General features: G+C 38.9%; 2 protein-coding genes across 4 annotated transcripts in view; one reads left to right on the top strand and one right to left on the bottom strand.

Moving 5' to 3' along the window:
* Window positions 1-20,073, top strand: part of ZNF682 (zinc finger protein 682) — a 240,482-nt gene that overhangs the window by 13,824 nt on the left and 206,585 nt on the right. The window contains exons 4-5 of one of the 3 annotated variants that reach the window (XM_077978606.1): window positions 1,718-2,950; window positions 9,720-11,044. In XM_077978606.1, the coding sequence (XP_077834732.1) occupies window positions 1,718-2,950; window positions 9,720-9,880 (1,394 nt within the window). In that variant the 3' untranslated portion in view covers window positions 9,881-11,044. Of the gene's footprint in view, window positions 1-1,717; window positions 3,275-9,719; window positions 11,045-20,073 lie in introns of those variants that run through there. The other 2 variants (XM_077978605.1, XM_077978608.1) reach the window with 2 other exon arrangements.
* Window positions 1-20,073, bottom strand: part of LOC100429350 (uncharacterized) — a 278,342-nt gene that overhangs the window by 140,353 nt on the left and 117,916 nt on the right.

Below are 20,073 nucleotides of genomic sequence, written 5' to 3'. Positions count from 1 at the left end.
GGTGACAGAGCAAGACTCTGTCTCAAAAAAAAAAAAATAAAATATATTATTGTATCATTCAAGGAAATAAACAACTTTATTTTATCAGTGTTGATATTCAGTTTTCAACATTTTTAAAAGAGATTATTTCTTTCTATTTTGTATGCATGGCAACTTTGTGGAAGATCAGATGATCTTCTGATCACAAAGATCTTCTGATCACAAAGATCAAAGATCAAATGAACAGAAGGGTTCATTTCTGAGCTCTCTATTCTGTTCTTTCATCTGTTTATCTTTGTGTCAGTGTTACATCGTTTATGTTACTGTAGGTTTTTTTTTTTTTTTGAGTCAGAGTCTCACTCTGTCACCCAGGCTGGAGTGCAGTGACGCAATCTTGGCTCACTGCAAGCTCTGCCTCCTAGGTTCATGCCATTCTCCTGCCTCAGCCTCCCAAGTAGCTGGGACTACAGGCACTCACCACCATGCCCGGCTAATTTTTTGTATTTTTAGTAAAGATGGGGTTTCACCGTGTTAGCCAGATGGTCTCAATCTCCTGACCTCGTGATCCACCACCCCAGCCTCCCAAAGTGCTGGGATTACAGGCATTAGTCACCACGCCTGGCCATGTTACTGTAGGTTTTAACTGTAGGTTGTATTGACATCTTTGAAAAATGAAATGTTTGCCCCCTGAGCAAGAATATGTTGTAGAGTGTGTTTCATTTTCACGTAGTTTTGAAATTTCCAGTTTGACTTTTGCTTTTAATTCCTAGTTTCATTCAGTTTTTGTTAGAAAACACAGTGTATGTAGTGTTTTTAAAATAATTGGTTGTTGTTGTTTTGAGACAAAGCTTACTGTCACCCAGGCTGCAGTGCAGTGGCAGAATTGTGGCTCACTGTAGCCTCAGCCTCCGGGGCTCAAGTGATCCCCTTCACCTCAATATTTTGAGTAGCTAGGACTGTAGATATGCACTACCATGTCTGGCTAATTGCTTGTTTGTAGTGTTAGGATCTCACTATGTTGCCCAGGCTGGTCTCAAACTTTTGGCCCCAATCAATCTCCCAAAGTGTTAGGATTATAGCCAAGAGCCATGGCACACAGTCAGTATTTTTAATTTAACAAAACTTGGTATGTGTCCTAACAGAATACACCAGATGCAAATAGGAATATGGTGTATTATCTTGGTTTTGACTGGAGAGTTTTGTGTGTTTCTGTGAAGCCTAGTTGGTCTATAATATGGTTTGGATGTCCATGTTATCCAAACCTCATGCTGCAATAGAAATTCTCAGTGTTGGATGTGGGACCTGGTGGAACATGTTTGGGTCATGGGGGCGAATTTTTCATGATCCACCCGTGTCAGCCTCCCAAAGTGCTGGGATTACGGCCATGAGCCACTGCATCTGATGGGGAATTTACTTTTAAAGGCATAATGTTATACTGGAGAGCAGGAAGAGCTGTGTTGGGTATAAGTAACAGGCTTTTCTTTATCTTCTATGTGACTCTTTGCATTGTGCTCGCCTGGGGCCCTTCATACACTTAACTGACTTATAAATTTTTTACAGATGTATTTTGGGCAGTATGTTTTTGTTACATTTACGTGTCCAGGAAGAAATTACAGCTCGCGATATTTTGCTGTGTCATCTTGCTTAGGTAGTTTGTATAACTTTATAGGTTAGATTTGTAAATTATATTTATCTGAGTCTAGCAATCGAAGTAATGTGTTTTTATTGTTTCTTTCAGTTTTGTGTTCTCATTTTACCCAAGACCTTTGGCCAGAGCAGAACATAAAAGATTATTTCCATAAAGGGATACTGAGAAGATATGAAAAATGTGGACATGACAATTTACAGTTTAAAAAAGGCTGTGAAAGTGTGGATGAGTGTAAGGTGCACAAAAGAGGTTATAATGAACTTAACCAATATTTGACAACTACCCAAAGGAAAATATTTCAGTGTGATAAATATGTGAAAGTCATTCGTAAATTTTCAGATTCAAACAGACATAAGATAAGACATACTGGAAAAAAACCTTTCAAATGTATAGAATGTGGCAAAGCTTTTAACGAGTCCTCAACCCTTACTACACATAAGAAAATTCATACTGGAGAGAAACCCTACAAATGTGAAGAATGTGGCAAAGCCTTCAACTGGTCCTCACACCTTACTACACATAAGATAATTCATACTGGAGAGAGACGGTACAAATGTGAAGACTGTGGCAAAGCCTTTAGCCGGTTTTCATACCTTACTGCACATAAGATAATTCATAGTGGAGAGAAACCCTACAAATGTGAAGAATGTGGAAAGGCCTTTAAGCGCTCCTCTAACCTTACTACACATAAGATAATTCATACTGAAGAGAAACCCTACAAATGTGAAGAATGTGGCAAGGCCTTTAAGCGCTCCTCTATCCTTACTACACATAAGATAATTCATAGTGGAGAGAAACCCTACAAATGTGAAGAATGTGGCAAGGCCTTTAAGCACTCCTCTGTCCTTACTACACATAAAAGAATTCATACTGGAGAGAAACCCTACAATTGTGAAGAATGTGGCAAAGCCTTTAAGTACTTCTCATCCCTTACTACACATAAGATAATTCATACTGGAGAGAAACCCTACAAATGTGAAGAATGTGGCAAAGCCTTCAACTGGTCCTCACACCTTACTACACATAAGAGAATTCATACTGGAGAAAAACCCTACAAATGTGAAGAATGTGGCGAAGCCTTTAAGTACTCCTCTTGCCTTACTACACATAAGATAATTCATACTGGAGAGCAACCCTTCAAATGTGAAGAATGTGGCAAGGCCTTTAAGTGCTTCTCTATCCTTACTACACATAGGAGAATTCATACTGGAGAGAAACCCTATAAATGTGAAGAATGTGGCAAAGCCTTCAACTCGTCCTCACACCTTACTGCACATAAGAGAATTCATACTGGAGAGAAACCCTACAAATGTGAACGATGTGGTAAGGCTTTTAAGCGCTCCTTTATCCTTACTAGACATAAGAGAATTCATACTGGAGAGAAACCCTACAAATGTGAAGAATGTGGCAAAGGCTTTAAGTGCTCCTCTACCCTTACTACACATAAGGTAATTCATACTGGAGAGAAACTATAAATGTGAAGAATGTGGCAAAGCTTTTAACCCACTGTCCTTTTTACACATAAGAAAATTCATATTGGAGGGAAACTGTAAAGCGTGATAAATGTGGCAAAGCCTTTATTTCATCCTCACAGCTTAGTAGACATGAGATAATTCATGCGGAAGAGAAAGCCAATAAATAAGAAAATGCGACAAAGCCTTTAAGGACACCTCTGCCCTTCCTAGACATATGATAATTCATACTGGAGAGAAACCCTGTGAGTTTGATGAATGTGGGAAAGCCTTTAGTCAGCTATCAACTTGTACTAAATATGAGAATTTATATGAAACATAAACCCTATAAATACAAAGAATGTGACAAAGCTTTTAGGAAGTTCTGAACCCTTCTTACACATAATTCATACTGGACAAAAATCCTACAAGTTTGAGGAATGTGGCAAAGCCTATAACAAGTTTTCAATTTTTTTTTTTTTTTTTTGAGATGAAGTTTTATGCTCATCACCCATGCTGGAGTACAATGCTATGATCTCGGCTCACTGCAACCTCTGCCTCCTGGATTTAAGCCATTCTCCTGCCTCAGCTTCCTGAGTAACTGGGATTACAGGTGTCCTCCAACATGCCCAGCTCACTTTTGTATTTTTAGTGGAGATGTGATTTCGCCATGTTTGCCAGGCTGGTCTCGAACTCCTGTCCTCAGGAGATGCACCTGCCTTGGCCTCCTGAAGTACTGGGATTACCGGCGTGAGTCATGATGCCCAGCCACAAGTTCTCAATTCTTAAGAGACATGGTGATAATTCATACTGAAGAGGAAATCTACACAGCTAAAAAATATGACAGTGCTTTTACCAGCACCTCCAACTTCTCTATACGTAACAATGATTATACTAGTGTGAAACCCTAGAAATATATAAAATGTGTCAAAGCCTTTATATGGTTGCCACACTTGATTGTAGGTAAGATAATTCATACTGGCAAAACTACAAGTGTGAAGAATGTGGCAAAACTTTTAATCAGTTCTTAAACCTTATTTCACAGAAAAGCTAGTATCCTTGAGAAAAACTGTACAAATAGAAGGAATATGGAAAACCCATTAATTCCTACTCACATCTAACTCAACATAAAAAGATTCCTTTTAAGAATGGTGTGAACCCGGGAGGTGGAGCTTGCAGTGAGCTGAGATCTGGCCACTGCACTCCAGCCTGGGCAACAGAGCGAGACTCTGTCTCCAAAAAAAAAAAAAAGATTCCTTTTAATAAAAGCATTAAAATTGCAATTACTGTCAAAAAAACTTTCAGAAAGTATAAGTCTTTAAAATGAGTATTTTTTGTGAAAAGCATTACAAATATAAAGAGGGTTATATAGTACATTTACTTTTATCACAGATTTTATTGCACACATTTTGTACTGAAGGAAACCCTAACGCAGTTGCTCAAGCTTTGTTCAACATCAGGGAATTTATACTGGAGATGAGTCCTACAAATGTATTAAGTTTAGAAACACTTTTTTTTTTTTTTTCAGAAACTACAGCTTAGAAAACAGCAGAGAGTTTATACTAAAATATAATTTTGCAGATGCAGTAAATATGAAAAAATATTTAATTCAAAATAGATTGTATATAAATATCAGAGAAGTTACAGTAGAATAACTAAGGCCCTGATATTTCAGACATTATACTAAATCAGAGCATTGGGTATAAAAACTAATCCACAGCAGCAGTTTTTAGGTAAATGATTTCTATGTAACTTTAAAAGGAGTAGATTTTTGGAAGCATTGTAATTCCATTGAAAGTGTATTTGTTTCCTTGAATAAAATGTTTTGAAAGCTGAATAATGATGTAATACAGATTTCAAATTATGCTGTTATTTTCTATTCACATGTGAGAAAGCATGTGATCAATTGCTTCTGCATCAGAGATATCAGAGATTTTAAAAAATTATTTAGACATTATGACCTTTTCTATAAAATAATAAGAACATTAAAATGTAAGCTCCATAATGAAAATACAAGTGGAGAGGCTCTTTGTAGTAAAATTCTATTAAGTAATGTATAAGGTAAATGTTCAGAGCAATAACTTTATTATAGTGACAATTATGTTTAGAACGTTATTAAAATAAATGAGTATATTACTTTACTACTTGTACTTTTATGTAATAAAATGCAGTACATTTTAAAACTGTTAGGGCTGGGCTTGATGGCTCACACCTGTAATTTCAGCACTTTGGGAGGCCGAGGCAGGTGGATCACCTGAGGTCAGTAGTTCAAGACCAGCCTGACCAACAGACTGGTCTTGAACTACTGGAGAAACCCAGTCTTTACTAAAAATACAAAAAAATTAGCCAGGCATGGTGGTACATTCCTGTCATCCCAGCTACTCAGGAGGCTGAGGCAGGAGAAACGCTTGAACCCGGGAGACAGAGGTTGCAGGGAGCCGAGATTGTGCCATTGCACTCCAGTCCGGACAACAAGAACAAAACTGTCAAAAAAAAAAAAATAGGTTGTGAACTTAATTTTATTTTATTTTTACCATATTAACACTATTGTGCATTTGATGAACCATTATTGTGCCACTAACTTTATCCCACCTTACTCAAGGGTGTAGGTACAAGATGGTAGGAATATAATATACTATTTGGCACATAGTAAAATAACATCTCTATTAGTCACTTTGTTAGTGGCTTTAAACTGCAAATGAGTTAAAGTGTATTCCCATAGATTACATGTTTACTCTTTTTTCTTATTGAAATTTTTTTTTTTTTTTTTTTTTTTTTTTTGAGACGGAGTCTCGCTGTGTCGCCCAGGCTGGAGTGCAGTGGCCGGATCTCAGCTCACTGCAAGCTCTGCCTCCCGGGTTTTTATGCCATTCTCCTGCCTCAGCCTCCCGAGTAGCCGGGACTACAGGCGCCCGCCACCTCGCCCGGCTAGTTTTTTGTATTTTTTAGTAGAGACGGGGTTTCACCGTGTTAGCCAGGATGGTCTCGAGCTCCTGACCTCGTGATCCGCCCGTCTCGGCCTCCCAAAGTGCTGGGATTACAGGCTTGAGCCACCGCGCCCGGCCATATTGAAATTTTTTATTTGTATTCGTGGATGTAGTATGTGTATATATTTATGCCTTATATGGCATCTTTTGAATCAGGCCTACAATATGTAATAATTACATCATGGTAAATAAGGTGTCCATCACCTCTAGCATTTATCTTTTTTATTACCAATAGTGTAATTATATGCTTTTTCATTTTAAAATGTACAATTGTTATTGACTACAGGATTATTTTTATGGTCATAATAATTATACAAAAGTATAAATAAAATACAGCCAGGTGCAGTGGCTCACATCTGTAATTCCAGTGCTTTGGGAGGACGAGGCAGGTGGAATGCTTGAGGGTAGGAATTCAAGACCAGCCTGGCCAACGTGGTGAAATCTTGTCTCTACTAAAAATACAAAAATTAGCCAGGCATGGTGGCACATGCCAGGATGCTGAGGCAGGAGAATCGTTTGAATCTGGGAGGTGGAGGTTGCACTGAGCTGAGATCATGCCACTGCACTCCAGCCTGGCTGACAGAGTGAGACTCCATCTTAAAAAAAAAGAAAGAAAAAAAAGTATACATTTCTGAGTCCTGAAAAATTATTAATAAATATTTGTAATATAGTGTTCCTTGAACATGTGGTCTCTGCCTGCAAGCATACAGACTTTTAGTTTTAATTTACATAGAGTTAAATATACACATACTACTCCGAAGAGAAACCTTAGGTGTAAGAAAATTATGAAGTGAGTGTTTTTGTGTGAGTATAGGTTTGTATATATTTTCAGAAGAAAAGAGCAATTATTGCAACAAGACAAATTATATTAATTAGGTGATTAACTAAACACTTTAAAAATGCTGAAAGCAAATCTATACTCTGCTTTGTATTGAATTTATTAATATAAAATGTTCTGGCTTGTGATTCGGATTCTCCCCAGAATCTATTAAAGCACAGGCAACTTTGTCTCCAGAAACAACTCTCTTAAGTACAATAATAAAAGCTCTCTTCAGCCGGGCGCCGTGGCTCAAGCCTGTAATCCCAGCACTTTGGGAGGCCGAGACGGGCGGATCATGAGGTCAGGAGATCGAGACCATCCTGGATAACCCAGTGAAACCCCGTCTCTACTAAAAAATACAAAAAATTAGCCGGGCGAGGTGGCGGGCGCCTGTAGTCCCAGCTACGCGGGAGGCTGAGGCAGGAGAATGGCGTGAACCCGGGAGGCGGAGCTTGCAGTGAGCTGAGATCCGGCCACTGCACTCCAGCCTGGGCGACAGAGCCAGACTCCGTCTCAAAAAAAAAAAGCTCTCTTCAAACAGAAAAATTTAAAAAAAAGAAAAATCATTTTTAACACTTACTTGAATGGGCAATCAAAATTGAATACTTGGATATATTTTTATTCTATGTGTGTGTGAATGTATAAACAGTGCATAAAAAATAATTTAAGCCAGAAAAAAGGTGTTAGTTAATTTTTTTTTTTTTTTTTTTTTTGTGAGACTGCGTCTCACTCTGTTGCCCAGGCTGGAGTGCAGTGGCGCGATCTCGGCTCACTGCAAGCTCCCCCTCCCTGGGTTCACGCCATTCTCCTGCCTCAGCCTCCCGAGTAGCTGGGACTACAGGCGCCCACCACCACGCCTGGCGAATTTCTTGTATTTTTAGTAGAGACGGGGTTTCACCGTGTTAGCCAGGATGGTCTCGATATCCTGACCTCGTGATCCACCCGCCTCGGCCTCCCAAAGTGCTGGGATTACAGGGGTGAGCCACCACGCCCGGCATTAGTTAATATTTGTAATGAATAAAACTGAAAAGTAGTTAATTATTATATCCAGTTGATATCTTTGTTTATGTAGATAACAAAAGCAGCAGAAAGACTTTTTTTTCCCCCCCAAGATGGAGTCTCGCTCTGTCGCCCAGGCTGGAGTGCAGAGGCGTGATCTCAGCAACCTCCACCTCCTGGGCTCAAGCAATTCTCCTGCCTCAGCCTCCTCAGTAGCTGGGATTACAGGCGTGCACCACCATGTCGGATTGTGTTTTTAGTAGAGAGAGGGTTTCATCATGTTGGCCAGGTTGGTCCCAAACTCCTGACCTCATGATCTGCCTGCCTCAGCCTCCCACAGTGCTGGTATTAGAAGCATGAGCCACCGTGCCTGGCGAAAGACGATTTTAAAAGTTTATTATGGTGGGTAGGCAACATTCTAAGATAATACCCTGGATTCCGAGTCTGTTGCACACCTGCTGTGTAATACTTTCCTCTTGAGTGTAAAAAAAAATGTGTGACTATGGTAGGAAATCACTTATGAAATTAGGTTACTCGGCCTGGCGCGGTGGCTCAAGCTTGTAATCCCAGCACTTTGGGAGCCCGAGCCGGGCGGATCACGAGGTCAGGAGATCGAGACCATCCTGGCTAACACGGTGAAATCCCGTCTCTACTAAAAAAAATACAAAAAACTAGCTGGGCGTGGTAGCGGGCGCCTGTAGTCCCAGCTACTCTGGAGGCTGAGGCGGGAGAATGGCCTAAACCCGGGAGGCGGAGCTTGCAGTGAACTGAGATCCCGCCGCTGCACTCCAGCCCGGGCGATAGAGCGAGACTCTTTATCAAAAGAAAAAAGAAATTAGGTTACTCATCTGTAGACTTAATCAGAGGTGCTTTTAAGAGAAAGAGACACATCACAGAAAAACACCCCTGCTGACCTGAAAGTAGTGACTTCTAGGTAGAACATGTTGTAAACTGGTTATGGGTGGCCACATGGCAGGAAACATGTTTGTAGATTGTCATCATTCCTGCCTCCTGCATGTTGCTTCCAGTAAGGAGCATAAGAGGATTCTATGGCAGAGGGTAAAAAAAGGCAATCTCATTCATTCAAGAAATAATCACCTCTCACCTGGGATAGCTTAAGAAAAACAGGAGACCACAACAGGACCACATTAATGGGAGAAAAAGGGTAACCTGGGTAAAAGTGCTCTCTGACATTATGGAACAATATTTACTAAGCTATACTGAATGATTGGCCTCTGGGATACCAATAGTCTACCAACAAGGATGAATTTATTCTATTTCAATCAGCATGTCTGCACCATTCTGGTGACCCAGGTTTACACTATTTATTATCAGAAATGCCATGAAGACCAGTGGGTAATGTCCTAGAATTGAACTTGCTTCAAAAAGCATACCTAATTGTCTGTTTTCAAATTTGAAAAACCTTAAAAACAATGAATTTATAAATAATTAGCATAATTATAGAGGATTCTACTATACTGTAATACAAGATTAAACTGTAAACACCTTAATATGAATAGTTTTTGAATGAATGATTATGTAGATAGTTTCTTTTAGATTCACATGACCAAAGTAACACTTACAGAAAACATTTGAAATGGAATAAAATTAACCAAAACCTCATTTTTTCAGTGGCTTGGCATAATTGCCATACTTATGAAAATGGAAATGGCCTGATAACTAACAAGAAACAAAGACAAGATTTAAGCTTTGCTTAATGATTGTTTTTTACCTTTTGAAATCTGAAATCCTGGCTAAAGTATTCAAAGGGCGTATGGGGCTTTCCAGGGTTTCCAAGTAAATGAAGAAAGAATTTATTTTACTTTATTTTTTAGATGGATTCTCACTCTTGTCGCCCAGGCTGCACTGCAATGGCACGTTTTCAACTCACTGCAACCTCCGCCTCCCTGGTTCAAGTGATTCTTCTGCCTCAGCCTCCCGAGTAGCTGTGATAACAGGCACCTGCCATTATGCCCACTTAATTTTTGTATTTTAAGTAGAGATGGGGTTTCATCACATTAGCCAGGCTTTTCTTGAACCCTTGACCTCAGGTGATCCACCCACCTCAGCCTCCCAGAGTGCTGGGATTATAGGCATGAGCCACTTTGCCTGGCCAGAAGAATTTTGGTAGGCAGGAAAATGCACATTATGTACACACATTGCTCTTCTCTGATTTGCTTCAACACTGAAAAACTGAAGATTGTAAATGTTGTCTCAATTTAGAGTGAATTAACAAAAGATTTGTTTTTCAAAAAAGCAAATGTATAAAATTAATGGGTAACAGATGCCATTAGCTGCTAAAAAATAGTATGACTAATGTTAGTAAGTATCTATGCAAATAACAGCCCAATTAAATTAAGACTCTAATAGGTGCATGTGGAAAGCATTGCTGTGCAGTGTGGTGCACCTCCACTCAGCATTTTCTTCTGCCTCTTTACAGACATACCAATTTCCCCTGAGTGACTCAGGGTACATACTGGTGTTAGAAATGCTTTTCTCTGGTGCTGTAAAGAAATAGCACTTGAACATAAATTTAATTTTTTTTAGCAAGGCCATTTTTACTTTTTGCAGAAAGGGTACACTTACCAGCAGTTTTGCCATGAGAGTACACTCAACAAACGAGACAGAGTCATTTATAACGTGACGTATCCACCCTACTGCTGTGCCTGGTTTTTATTGGCTGGAATAGGACTTCACATTCTGTATTTGTCCCAATTGTTTAGCAATGTAGAACTTTTTAAAAGAGGCAAAGGCAAAGGAGAACAAAGGAAGGAGGAAGTAACTTGTGGAATGCTGAGAAAGGTAAAAACACCTTCCATTAAAAAGGAGGAACAGGCTATGACCTAATGCTTGCTTGGATTAGTATAAGCATGCCAGGGCAAATATTTAGGCTACATTGTGGGAGCTAAGAACATAAAGTACCTTGATTTTTTTTCTTATGGCTAGCAGATATTTAAGAATGTTAGCACAGGTCTTTGAATAAACTTTGCTTCTAAGAGAAGTTACTATTTATTCCTAATTAGACGGGGAGAAAAGTCTTTAAAAAGGAACCTCTACTTTACTTTTTACACTGGGAACTGAGAATGCTGTATTCAGAGTGATTGCTGAAAACATGGTTAATACACTTCTTCCATATGATAATAAAATGTTATAAATCTTACTCTGCCTCAGAAAAGCTTTTACTAAAAGATTATCTATAGTACTTGATTTGAGTTCATGAAAAATTTTAATATTCCAGATAATTCAGACAGTTAAATGTCAATGAAATATCATAAAACATTTGAATAAGATAGTCTTCTTAGTGAAGAATTCTATATTACCAGTAAATTTAGAAAAAAAAAAAGTAGAAAACCAGGCCGAATGCAGTGGCTCACGCCTGTGATCTCAGAATTTTGGGAGGCTGAGGCGGTTGGATCACCTAAGGTCTGGAGTTCGAGACCAGCCTGGCCAACATGTGAAACCCCATCTCTACTAAAAATACAAAAAATTAGCCGGGCATGGTGGCAGTTGTCTGTAATCCCAGCTACTGGGGAGGCTGAGGCAGAAGAGTTGCGTGAACCTTGGGAGCAGAGGCTGCAGTGAGCTGAGATCATGCCATTGTACTATAGCTTCGGCAACAAGAGAAAAACTCCATCTCAAAAAAGAAAAAAAGAAAAAGAAAAAACAAAACAGCATCTTAAGCCAAATAACAGTGTTTGACATGTGAGTAGCAACCAAACAACTGTTATTCATGATCACTGTTTTTTTTTTTTCTTCTTTTTTTGAGAGAGTCTCGCTATGTCACCCAGGCTGGAGTGCAATATTGTGATCTCAGCTCACTGCAACCTCTGGCTTTCAGGTTTAAGCAATTTTCCTGCCTCAGCCTCCCTAGTAGCTGGGACTACAGAGACCCACCACCACGCCCAGCTAATTTTGTTGTTTTGAGAGTAAAAAAAAGTAAGACTTTGTCGCTGAGGGTGGAGTGCAGTGGCATGATCCTGCCTAACTGCAACCTTGGCCTCACAGGTTCAAGAGATTCTCCTGCCTCAGCCTCCTGAGCAGCTGGGATTAGAGGTGCCCACCACCACACCCAGCTAATTTTTTGTGTTTTTAATAGAGACAGGGTTTCATCATGTTACCCAGGCTGGTCTTGAACTGCTGACCTCAAGCAATCCACTGGCCTCAGCCTCCCAAAGTGCTGGGATTACAGGCGTGAGCCACTGCACCCGGCGATTTTTTTATTTTTAGTAGAGACAGGGTTTCACCATATTGGCCAGGCTGGTCTCGAGCTCCTGACCTTGTGATCCACCCACCTCAGCCTCTCAAAGTGCTAGGATTACAGGCATGAGCCACCATGCTTGACCTGATCATTGTTAAAGTAGCAATAGCACCACGTGCATTCCTAGGACCTGCTGGCCTGTTTTTCATTGATATAAAGTGAAGATGGCATTGAAATAGCAAAGGCAGGTGATGTAAATTGAATGCTTATATGAAATAAAATTTTAAATAAAAATTAACATTTGATATTGTACAATTATAGGTGAGACTATTAGTGTGAGGTCATATTTTTACTTATATTGACAAAATAATCATTCACAATATTCTTATTTAGAGCAATTTTCCTTTTCTACTGTGTATTTGCTAGCTTTTGATCAAATATTACAGGAACTCAATAGAAATCAACAAAATGAATCTTTATTTTACAAGAAGCACTATTGATGCATATGCTAATTTTTTTTCAGTTTGTTGTTTATTACAGAGAAGTGGCTGTCCTACTAGAAACCTGCTAGTCTTATCTGTACCCACATTGACTAATAGTGAGTAGAAGTGAAGTGGATAAAAGGCAAATGTGTCTTCTCTATATCTTTTTTCATCGATTGGCTGAAGAACAGGAAAATGTGGAAAATAAAAGAAAATATAACCCCTGAAAAATCATGAATAAGTTATCTTAACCAGACAAAAAACCTTATAGGGGATTTGTTTTTTTTGTTTTATTATTGTACCGTCTGCTTCTATGAGTTTAATTTTTTCTTTACACTATACATAGAAATAGGATTATGTGGGCCGGGCACAGGGGCTCATGCCTGTAATCCCAACACCTTGAGGGGCCGAGGTGGATGGAACACTTGAGGTCAGGAGTTTGAGACTAGCCTTGCCAACATGGGGAAACCCCATCTCTACTAAAAATACAAAAATTTGCTGGGCCTGGTGGCATGTGCCTGTAATCCCAGGTACTGAGGAGGCTGAGGCAAGAGAATGTCTTGAACCTGGGAGGTGGAGGTTGCAGTGAGTGGAGATGGTGCCACTGCACTCCAGCCTGGGTGACAAAAACAAAACTCCATCTTAAACAAAAACAAAAACAGGATTTTTTTTGTTTGTTTTTTTCTGTGCTGACTTAGTTTACTTAGCATAATGTCTTTCAGGTTCATGAATGTTGTTGCAAATAACAAGACTTTCTTACTTTTAAGGGCTGAATAGCATTTCATTGTGTACATATACTGTATTTTCTTTCTCCATTCACCCATTGATGGACACTTAGTTTGATTTCATACCTTAGCTATTATGAGTAATCAACTTCCTTCTTGCTCTTTTATTTTGTTGTTGTTTGGTTTTGTTTTGTTTGAGATGGAGTCTCATTCTGTCACCCAAACTGGAGTGCAGTGGTGCAATCTCAGCTCACTGCAAACTCTGCCTACCAGGTTCAAGTGATTCTCATGCCTAAACCTCTGGAGTAGCTGAGATTACAAGTGTGCGTCACCACACCAGGCTAATGTTGTATTTTTAGTAGAGGCAGGCTTTCACCATGTTGACCATGCCTGTATATACATACAAATGTTTCTATATTTCTTTCTTCCTTTCCTTCTTTATTTCTAGAAGTATTTTAATTTTAATATATAAATTATGACTGGTAAAAACCTTCATTTCTCTGTCTTTGCTTACTATTATGGCTGATTAAAAAATAAGTTTTTGAAATTTCCTGGATAAAGGTTATTACTTTATTGTTAACGTAACTTGAGACAATATAGAAAGGAAAATCAACATTTGTTAGTAAAATGGAAATTATCTAGCTACTGGTAGTCATTTAATCTCTCTCACCCAACATGAATGCTACATCTTGGTGTCATCTCTCCCAGTTGTATGAAAGAGGCTACTGATCAAATTGGTCAGCATAGCATTTTGTGAAGTTTAACACATTTGTTCTGAAAATTAAGCTGATCTACTATCAGAAAAGTTGATTTTTTGATATGTGTAATTTGACTCTAAATTCTTCAGAAAAATTAAACTAACAACATTTATTTAAAAGTTTTTGGGAAATTAAAAATGCTTAAAAAACATTTATAAAAACTAAAAGTAAAAATAATTTTAGATTCTTAACATCTCTAAAATACTTCAAGTTATCATCCTCTAACTATATATATATAGAGAGAGAGAGAGAGAGAGAGATTTTTTCTTTTTTTGAGACAGAGTTTCACTCTTGCTCAGGCTGGAGTGCAATGGCACGATCTTGGCTCACTGCAACCTCCACGTCCCGGGTTCAAGCGATTCTGCTGCCTCAGCCTCCTCAGTACCTGGTGTTACAGGCACCCACCATCAAGCGTGACTAATTTTTGTATTTTTGGTAAAGATGGGGGTTTCACCGTGTTGGCCAAGCTGGTCTCGAACTCCTGACATCAAATGATCTGCCTTCCTTGGCCTCCCAAAGTGCTGGGATTACAGGCGTGAACCACCGGCCTGGCCCAGTGTTCAACTTTTCTGAATCAATTAACTCAGCTCAGATAATTTAAATCAGCCAAGTAGCTTACCTCAGGGGATTCCAAGCAGCACATTAGCACACCCTAGGAGAATCCAATCAGCAAATTAGCTCAGCCCAGCTGATTAGCCCAGGTGATTTCTAACAGTCAACTAGCTTTTTCTAGGTGATACCAATCAGCCAGTTAGCTCAGCTGATAAGCCAATTAGTTTAGCACAGGTGATTTTGAACCACCGATTCACTCAGCCCAGGTGATTTCAATCAGTGAATTAGCTCAGCCCAGGTGATTCCAATCAACCAATTGCTCAGTCCAGGTGAATTCAGTTAGCCAATTAGCTCAGTCTGGGTGATCCCAATTAGCCGATTATCTAAATAGCGACTACAGATTCATTAAGGTATGCCCAAAATGGTAAATGTAAATAGCCCATGCACACCAAAAAGAAATGCAGGGCCTTATATGCTAACCTGGACAGTGTATATCACACAGCTTTACAAGGCCTGAAACCTGAAGCTAATCTTTATGTTTTCTATAAACATTGTATGATTATGTTTCATTCTGACATACTATCGTGCAAAACAGAAGGCAATTAATTCTACATCTGCATTCTTAGTATATGCTCTATAATTTAAAAAGGGGGGAAATATTGTATGTATACATCAATATTTACATAGACACATTCATATGTTTGTGTTTATGTATCTACCACATATGTATATTCATATATATACCTACATATATATAAATATATATATATGAAGCTGGAACAATCTTTGTATGTATGTTCATACAGAATAAAGACTTTGAATGTAGAAATATTGATACCTATTGCTATAAACAGTAATAAAAAACCTTCCATACATGTATAAAAATATTTTCCCTATAGAATACTATATCTAGAATAGTATAGAAATAGAGGAATGCTCTGATATACATCCTGCTGCACTTAACATATTCAAAGGAAGCACTGGGTTTTGTTGTGCACTTCTGGAAGAAGAATACTTACTAAGGCCATTGGAGTTATTTACTGCCATGTCAGGGCTGACTTTTATTGTATGTAGGGTCACAGATGAACCAGCCCTAGTGCAAAAGTCCTAACCTAAATATGGAATACTTACTCTTTCTCTTTAGAACTTCCATCAAGACAAGTACTGTATTTATTTCCAAGAATGTGTGATGTAAAATCACACTCTTGTCTTTTTGTCTTTGTGGCAGAAGTCGGGTATTTACGGTAATGAAAAAGAAGTCTAGGTCTCCTTTTAGAAGACAGATGGTGATGATGGAAGCAAATATAATGGTACACAGTACTTGGCCGCATTTCAAATGGGTGATAGTGAACATTCACTGAAGTGCCATAGGTGGCTCTTATTTGCCAGGTCAAATCTTCTGTGTGAGGAAGGCTCAGCCCACTGATGTCAAGCATTTCTGGCGGTTCCTAAATAGATGAACAGAACCTCATGGGGCTGGTTTAATTGGGACCAGAATTAAAAACACCCAGGTTCCAGATTATTAAAGACATTTTTACATTTATGAAAAAAATGTAATGTGGTGTGTGGCTTGGTTTGAATAAATCTTCAGAGCTCAGTAGCAGATTGATTTACCTAACCTGTAGGTAAAGAAAATGGAAATAACCTCTGATCAAGTTTATTTTATAGGCTTCTTTCTGTACATATAGATAGAAAATAGGTGGCTAGATAAACATATACAGAAAATGAATCACATGGGTATGTCTATGAAATGTTTATTTGTGCATACGACCCTTAAAAAAAAACCTCAGAAATAAAGTAGGTCAGATGACATCTCCATATTCTACCCCTGAAGCTGAGATAAATTAAATAAGCAAATTAGGAGAAACCGGGTGATTGCAATGAGCCAGTTTGCACAGCCCAGGTGATCCCAACCAGCCAAGTAGCTCAGCCCAGGTGGATGCAATCATCAAATTATCTAAATGGTGACTGTGGCTTTGTCAAGACAGGCCCCAAATACTGGATGTGAACAGAACATGCACACACTGAGGAGACATGCAGAGCACTGAAATACTGTCCTGGACAGATGTGTTCCATGACTTTATTTTCAGCTTATTTCTGTAGCCTTGCCTTTGAAGATAGAGCTTTGTTGATATTTACATAAACAAAATTGTATAACTATGTTCCATTCTGACATGTTATTAAACAAAAGAAAAAAGAAGTAATTCTACATCAGCATCTTTAGTGCATGCTAAAAGATTAAAAATGTCTTTTGGGGAACATGTTTTATATACATAAATGTTTAGATAGAAATATTTATAAACTTCTGTATGGGAGTAATTGTCTTCCTATGTATATTTATATCTAGATGTGTCAATCTTTGTATTGATATGAAACACTATGAATAGTGAGATAAAAAGTAACTTCCTGCTGGGTGCTGTGGCTCACACCTGTAAGTCCAGCTTCTTGAGAGGCCGAGGCAGGTAGATCACTTGAGGTCAGGAGTTCAAGACCAGCCTGGCCAACATGGTGAAACCCTATCTTTTCTAAAAAAAAAAATGTAAGAAACTAGCCGGACTTGGTGACAGGCATCTGTAATCCCAGCTACTAGGAAGGAGGAGGCAGGAGAATTGTTGAACCTGGGAGGCGGAGGTTTCAGTGAGCCAAGATTGCATCCATACACTCCATCCTAAGCAATAGAGCAAGATTCAATTCAAAACAAAAACAAAACAAACAAACAAACAAATGATGGTATGTAAAACCTTTAAAGTACTTTTGTAGAATATAAAAAACAATATGTAAATCTGCATAAATACATTAATAGATACACTATATACAATAATTTTAATATCAATAACAAACTCTGCCGGTCGCGGTGGCTCAAGCCTGTAATCCCAGCACTTTGGGAGGCCGAGACGGGCGGATCACGAGGTCAGGAGATCGAGACCATCCTGGCTAACACGGTGAAACCCCGTCTCTACTAAAAAATACAAAAAAACTAGCCGGGCGAGGTGGCGGGCGCCTGTGGTCCCAGCTACTCAGGAGGCTGAGGCAGGAGAATGGCGTGAACCCGGGAGGCGGAGCTTGCAGTGAGCCGAGATTGCGCCACTGCACTCAGCCTGGGCGACAGAGCGAGACTCCGTCTCAAAAAAAAAAAAAAAAAAAAAAAAAAATTGCAATTTTTTTTTTTTACAGTAATGGAAAATACAATTCCAAAATTTACATGAAATTAAAATAAATTTTGAATAGCCAGAGCAATCTTGAAAAAAAGAACAAAGCAGAAGGATATCATACTTATAATTTCAAACTATATTTCAAGACTATATAGTAATAAAAACAGAATGGACTGTGCAGGAAAATGAACAAAAAATGCAACAGAAACTACTACTCTCACACATTTCAGATCTGATGAAAAAAAGAACTTAAAGAATAGTTTTGGCCTCTCAAAAGCATGCAGATATTTGTGTGCCCTAAAACAATGAAAAAACAGCCAGATGGCCGGGCGCGGTGGCTCAAGCCTGTAATCCCAGCACTTTGGGAGGCCGAGGCGGGTGGATCACGAGGTCAGGAGATCGAGACTATCCTGGCTAACATGGTGAAACCCCGTCTCTACTAAAAATACAAAAAAAAACTAGCCGGGCGTGGTGGCGGGCGCCTGTAGTCTCAGCTACTTGGGAGGCTGAGGCGGGAGAATGGCGTGAACCCGGGAGGCGGAGCTTGCAGTGAGCCGAGATCACGCCACTGCACTCCAGCCTGGGAGACACAGCGAGACTCCGTCTCAAAAAAAAAAAAAAAAAAAAAGAAAAAGAAAAAACAGCCAGATTACGCAGTGTCTTATTTGCCATGAAGAGGACTTTGGCTCTCACTGTGAACTTGAAGAAAGCTCACCAAAAGAAAAGTAGAATCCTTAGAGAATTTAAAATCATAAGACAGAAGATGCCTCTTTGTGAAAGCAAAATTAAAAAACAAACAAACAAACAAAAAATAACATGAATCATGCTCATATTCTCCAGTTACAAGCTGGTGATATGCTCAGCAGAGAGGATGTAATAAAATATTCTAGTAAATTAATAACAAAATACTAATTTATAAAGGAAATTTCTAAGTATTTAGAAAATACTTTCAATTTGTAGGTTTCTTAATTTTACTACCTGGTATTACTGAATCAAAAATTGGCAGTGGCAATTAGATTTTCAGGTGGGGACAACAATATTTTATGCCACTAAATTGCTGGAATTATCACTAATTTAGAGTGAAGAATACAGCTCTACTCAGGAATGTGGAAAGTTTGGATTAAGATGAAACATCTTGAAGAAATTCTTCTCTAAATGAACAAATTCAGGAAGTTTTTTTGAAAAAGGGTATCTGAAACTCTTTTATGCAAAGAATAAATTACCAAAAAACATTCCATAAAAAAGGGAAATAATATATTTAGGGTATATTATGAATAATGTATTAAAGTTATCCTCACCAAAGAAGACCAGGTTTCTGTAGTTCTCTAACATCACATCTGTATATAAATTCTGCCATCCATTGTCCAGGCAATGCCACGCCTCAAGAGAATTCCATGGCCACATTCTAAATTGCTATGGTGCCTGAAACACACACACACACACACACATTTACTTAGTAACCATGAGCAGAATTTTTAATTTGACTTAAGGTGAAATTAGAGAGTAAACAGAACTGGTTCTGACATACAGGACTGACTAAAATTATCTAATAAAATAACTTTCTTTTTTTTTTTTTTTTTTTGAGACGGAGTCTCGCTCTGTTGCCCAAGCTGGAGTGCAGTGGTGCTATCCTGGCTCACTGCAAGCTCCGCCTCCCGGGTTCACGCCATTCTCCTGCCTCAGCCTCCCGAGTAGCTGGAACTACAGGCGCCCGCCACCGCGCCTGGCTCATTTTTTGTATTTTTAGTAGAGACGAGGTTTCACCATGGTCTCGATCTCCTGACCTTGTGATCCGCCCGCCTTGGCCTCCCAAAGTGCTGGGATTACAGGAGTGAGCCACCGCGCCCGGCCTAATAAAATAACTTTCAATAGAGAAATATTCTCTAATGTATTCTCTAAGAAAAAAGAGCAACATAAGATCCACAACATCAGTTCATATACTTTTCTAGATAAAAAGTATAAAATTAAAAGCATGAACATGAAACTGTACATTTTTGTGTGCTATATTTACATCATACGGAAGGAGTTGTGAATATTTTTCAAATGGAAAAGACATGCTGAATTAGAAGGTATCTCTCAACAATTTTGTTTGTTTGTTTGTTTGTTTGTTTTGAGACGAATTTTCTCTCTTGTTGCCCAGGCTGGAGTGCAGTGGCCCAATCTCGGCTCACCGCAACCTCCACATCCCGGGTTCAAGAGATTCTCCTGAGTCAGTCTCCCAAGAACCTGGGATTACAGGCATGCCCCATCACGCCTGACTAATTTTGTATTTTTAGTAGAGACAAGGTTTTACTCCATGTTGCTCAAGCTGGTCTGGAACTC

The sequence above is a fragment of the Macaca mulatta genome, chromosome 19 (assembly GCF_049350105.2).
Source record: "Macaca mulatta isolate MMU2019108-1 chromosome 19, T2T-MMU8v2.0, whole genome shotgun sequence".
Taxonomy (NCBI): domain Eukaryota; kingdom Metazoa; phylum Chordata; class Mammalia; order Primates; family Cercopithecidae; genus Macaca; species Macaca mulatta.
This window is presented reverse-complemented; position numbering and strand designations above follow the sequence as displayed.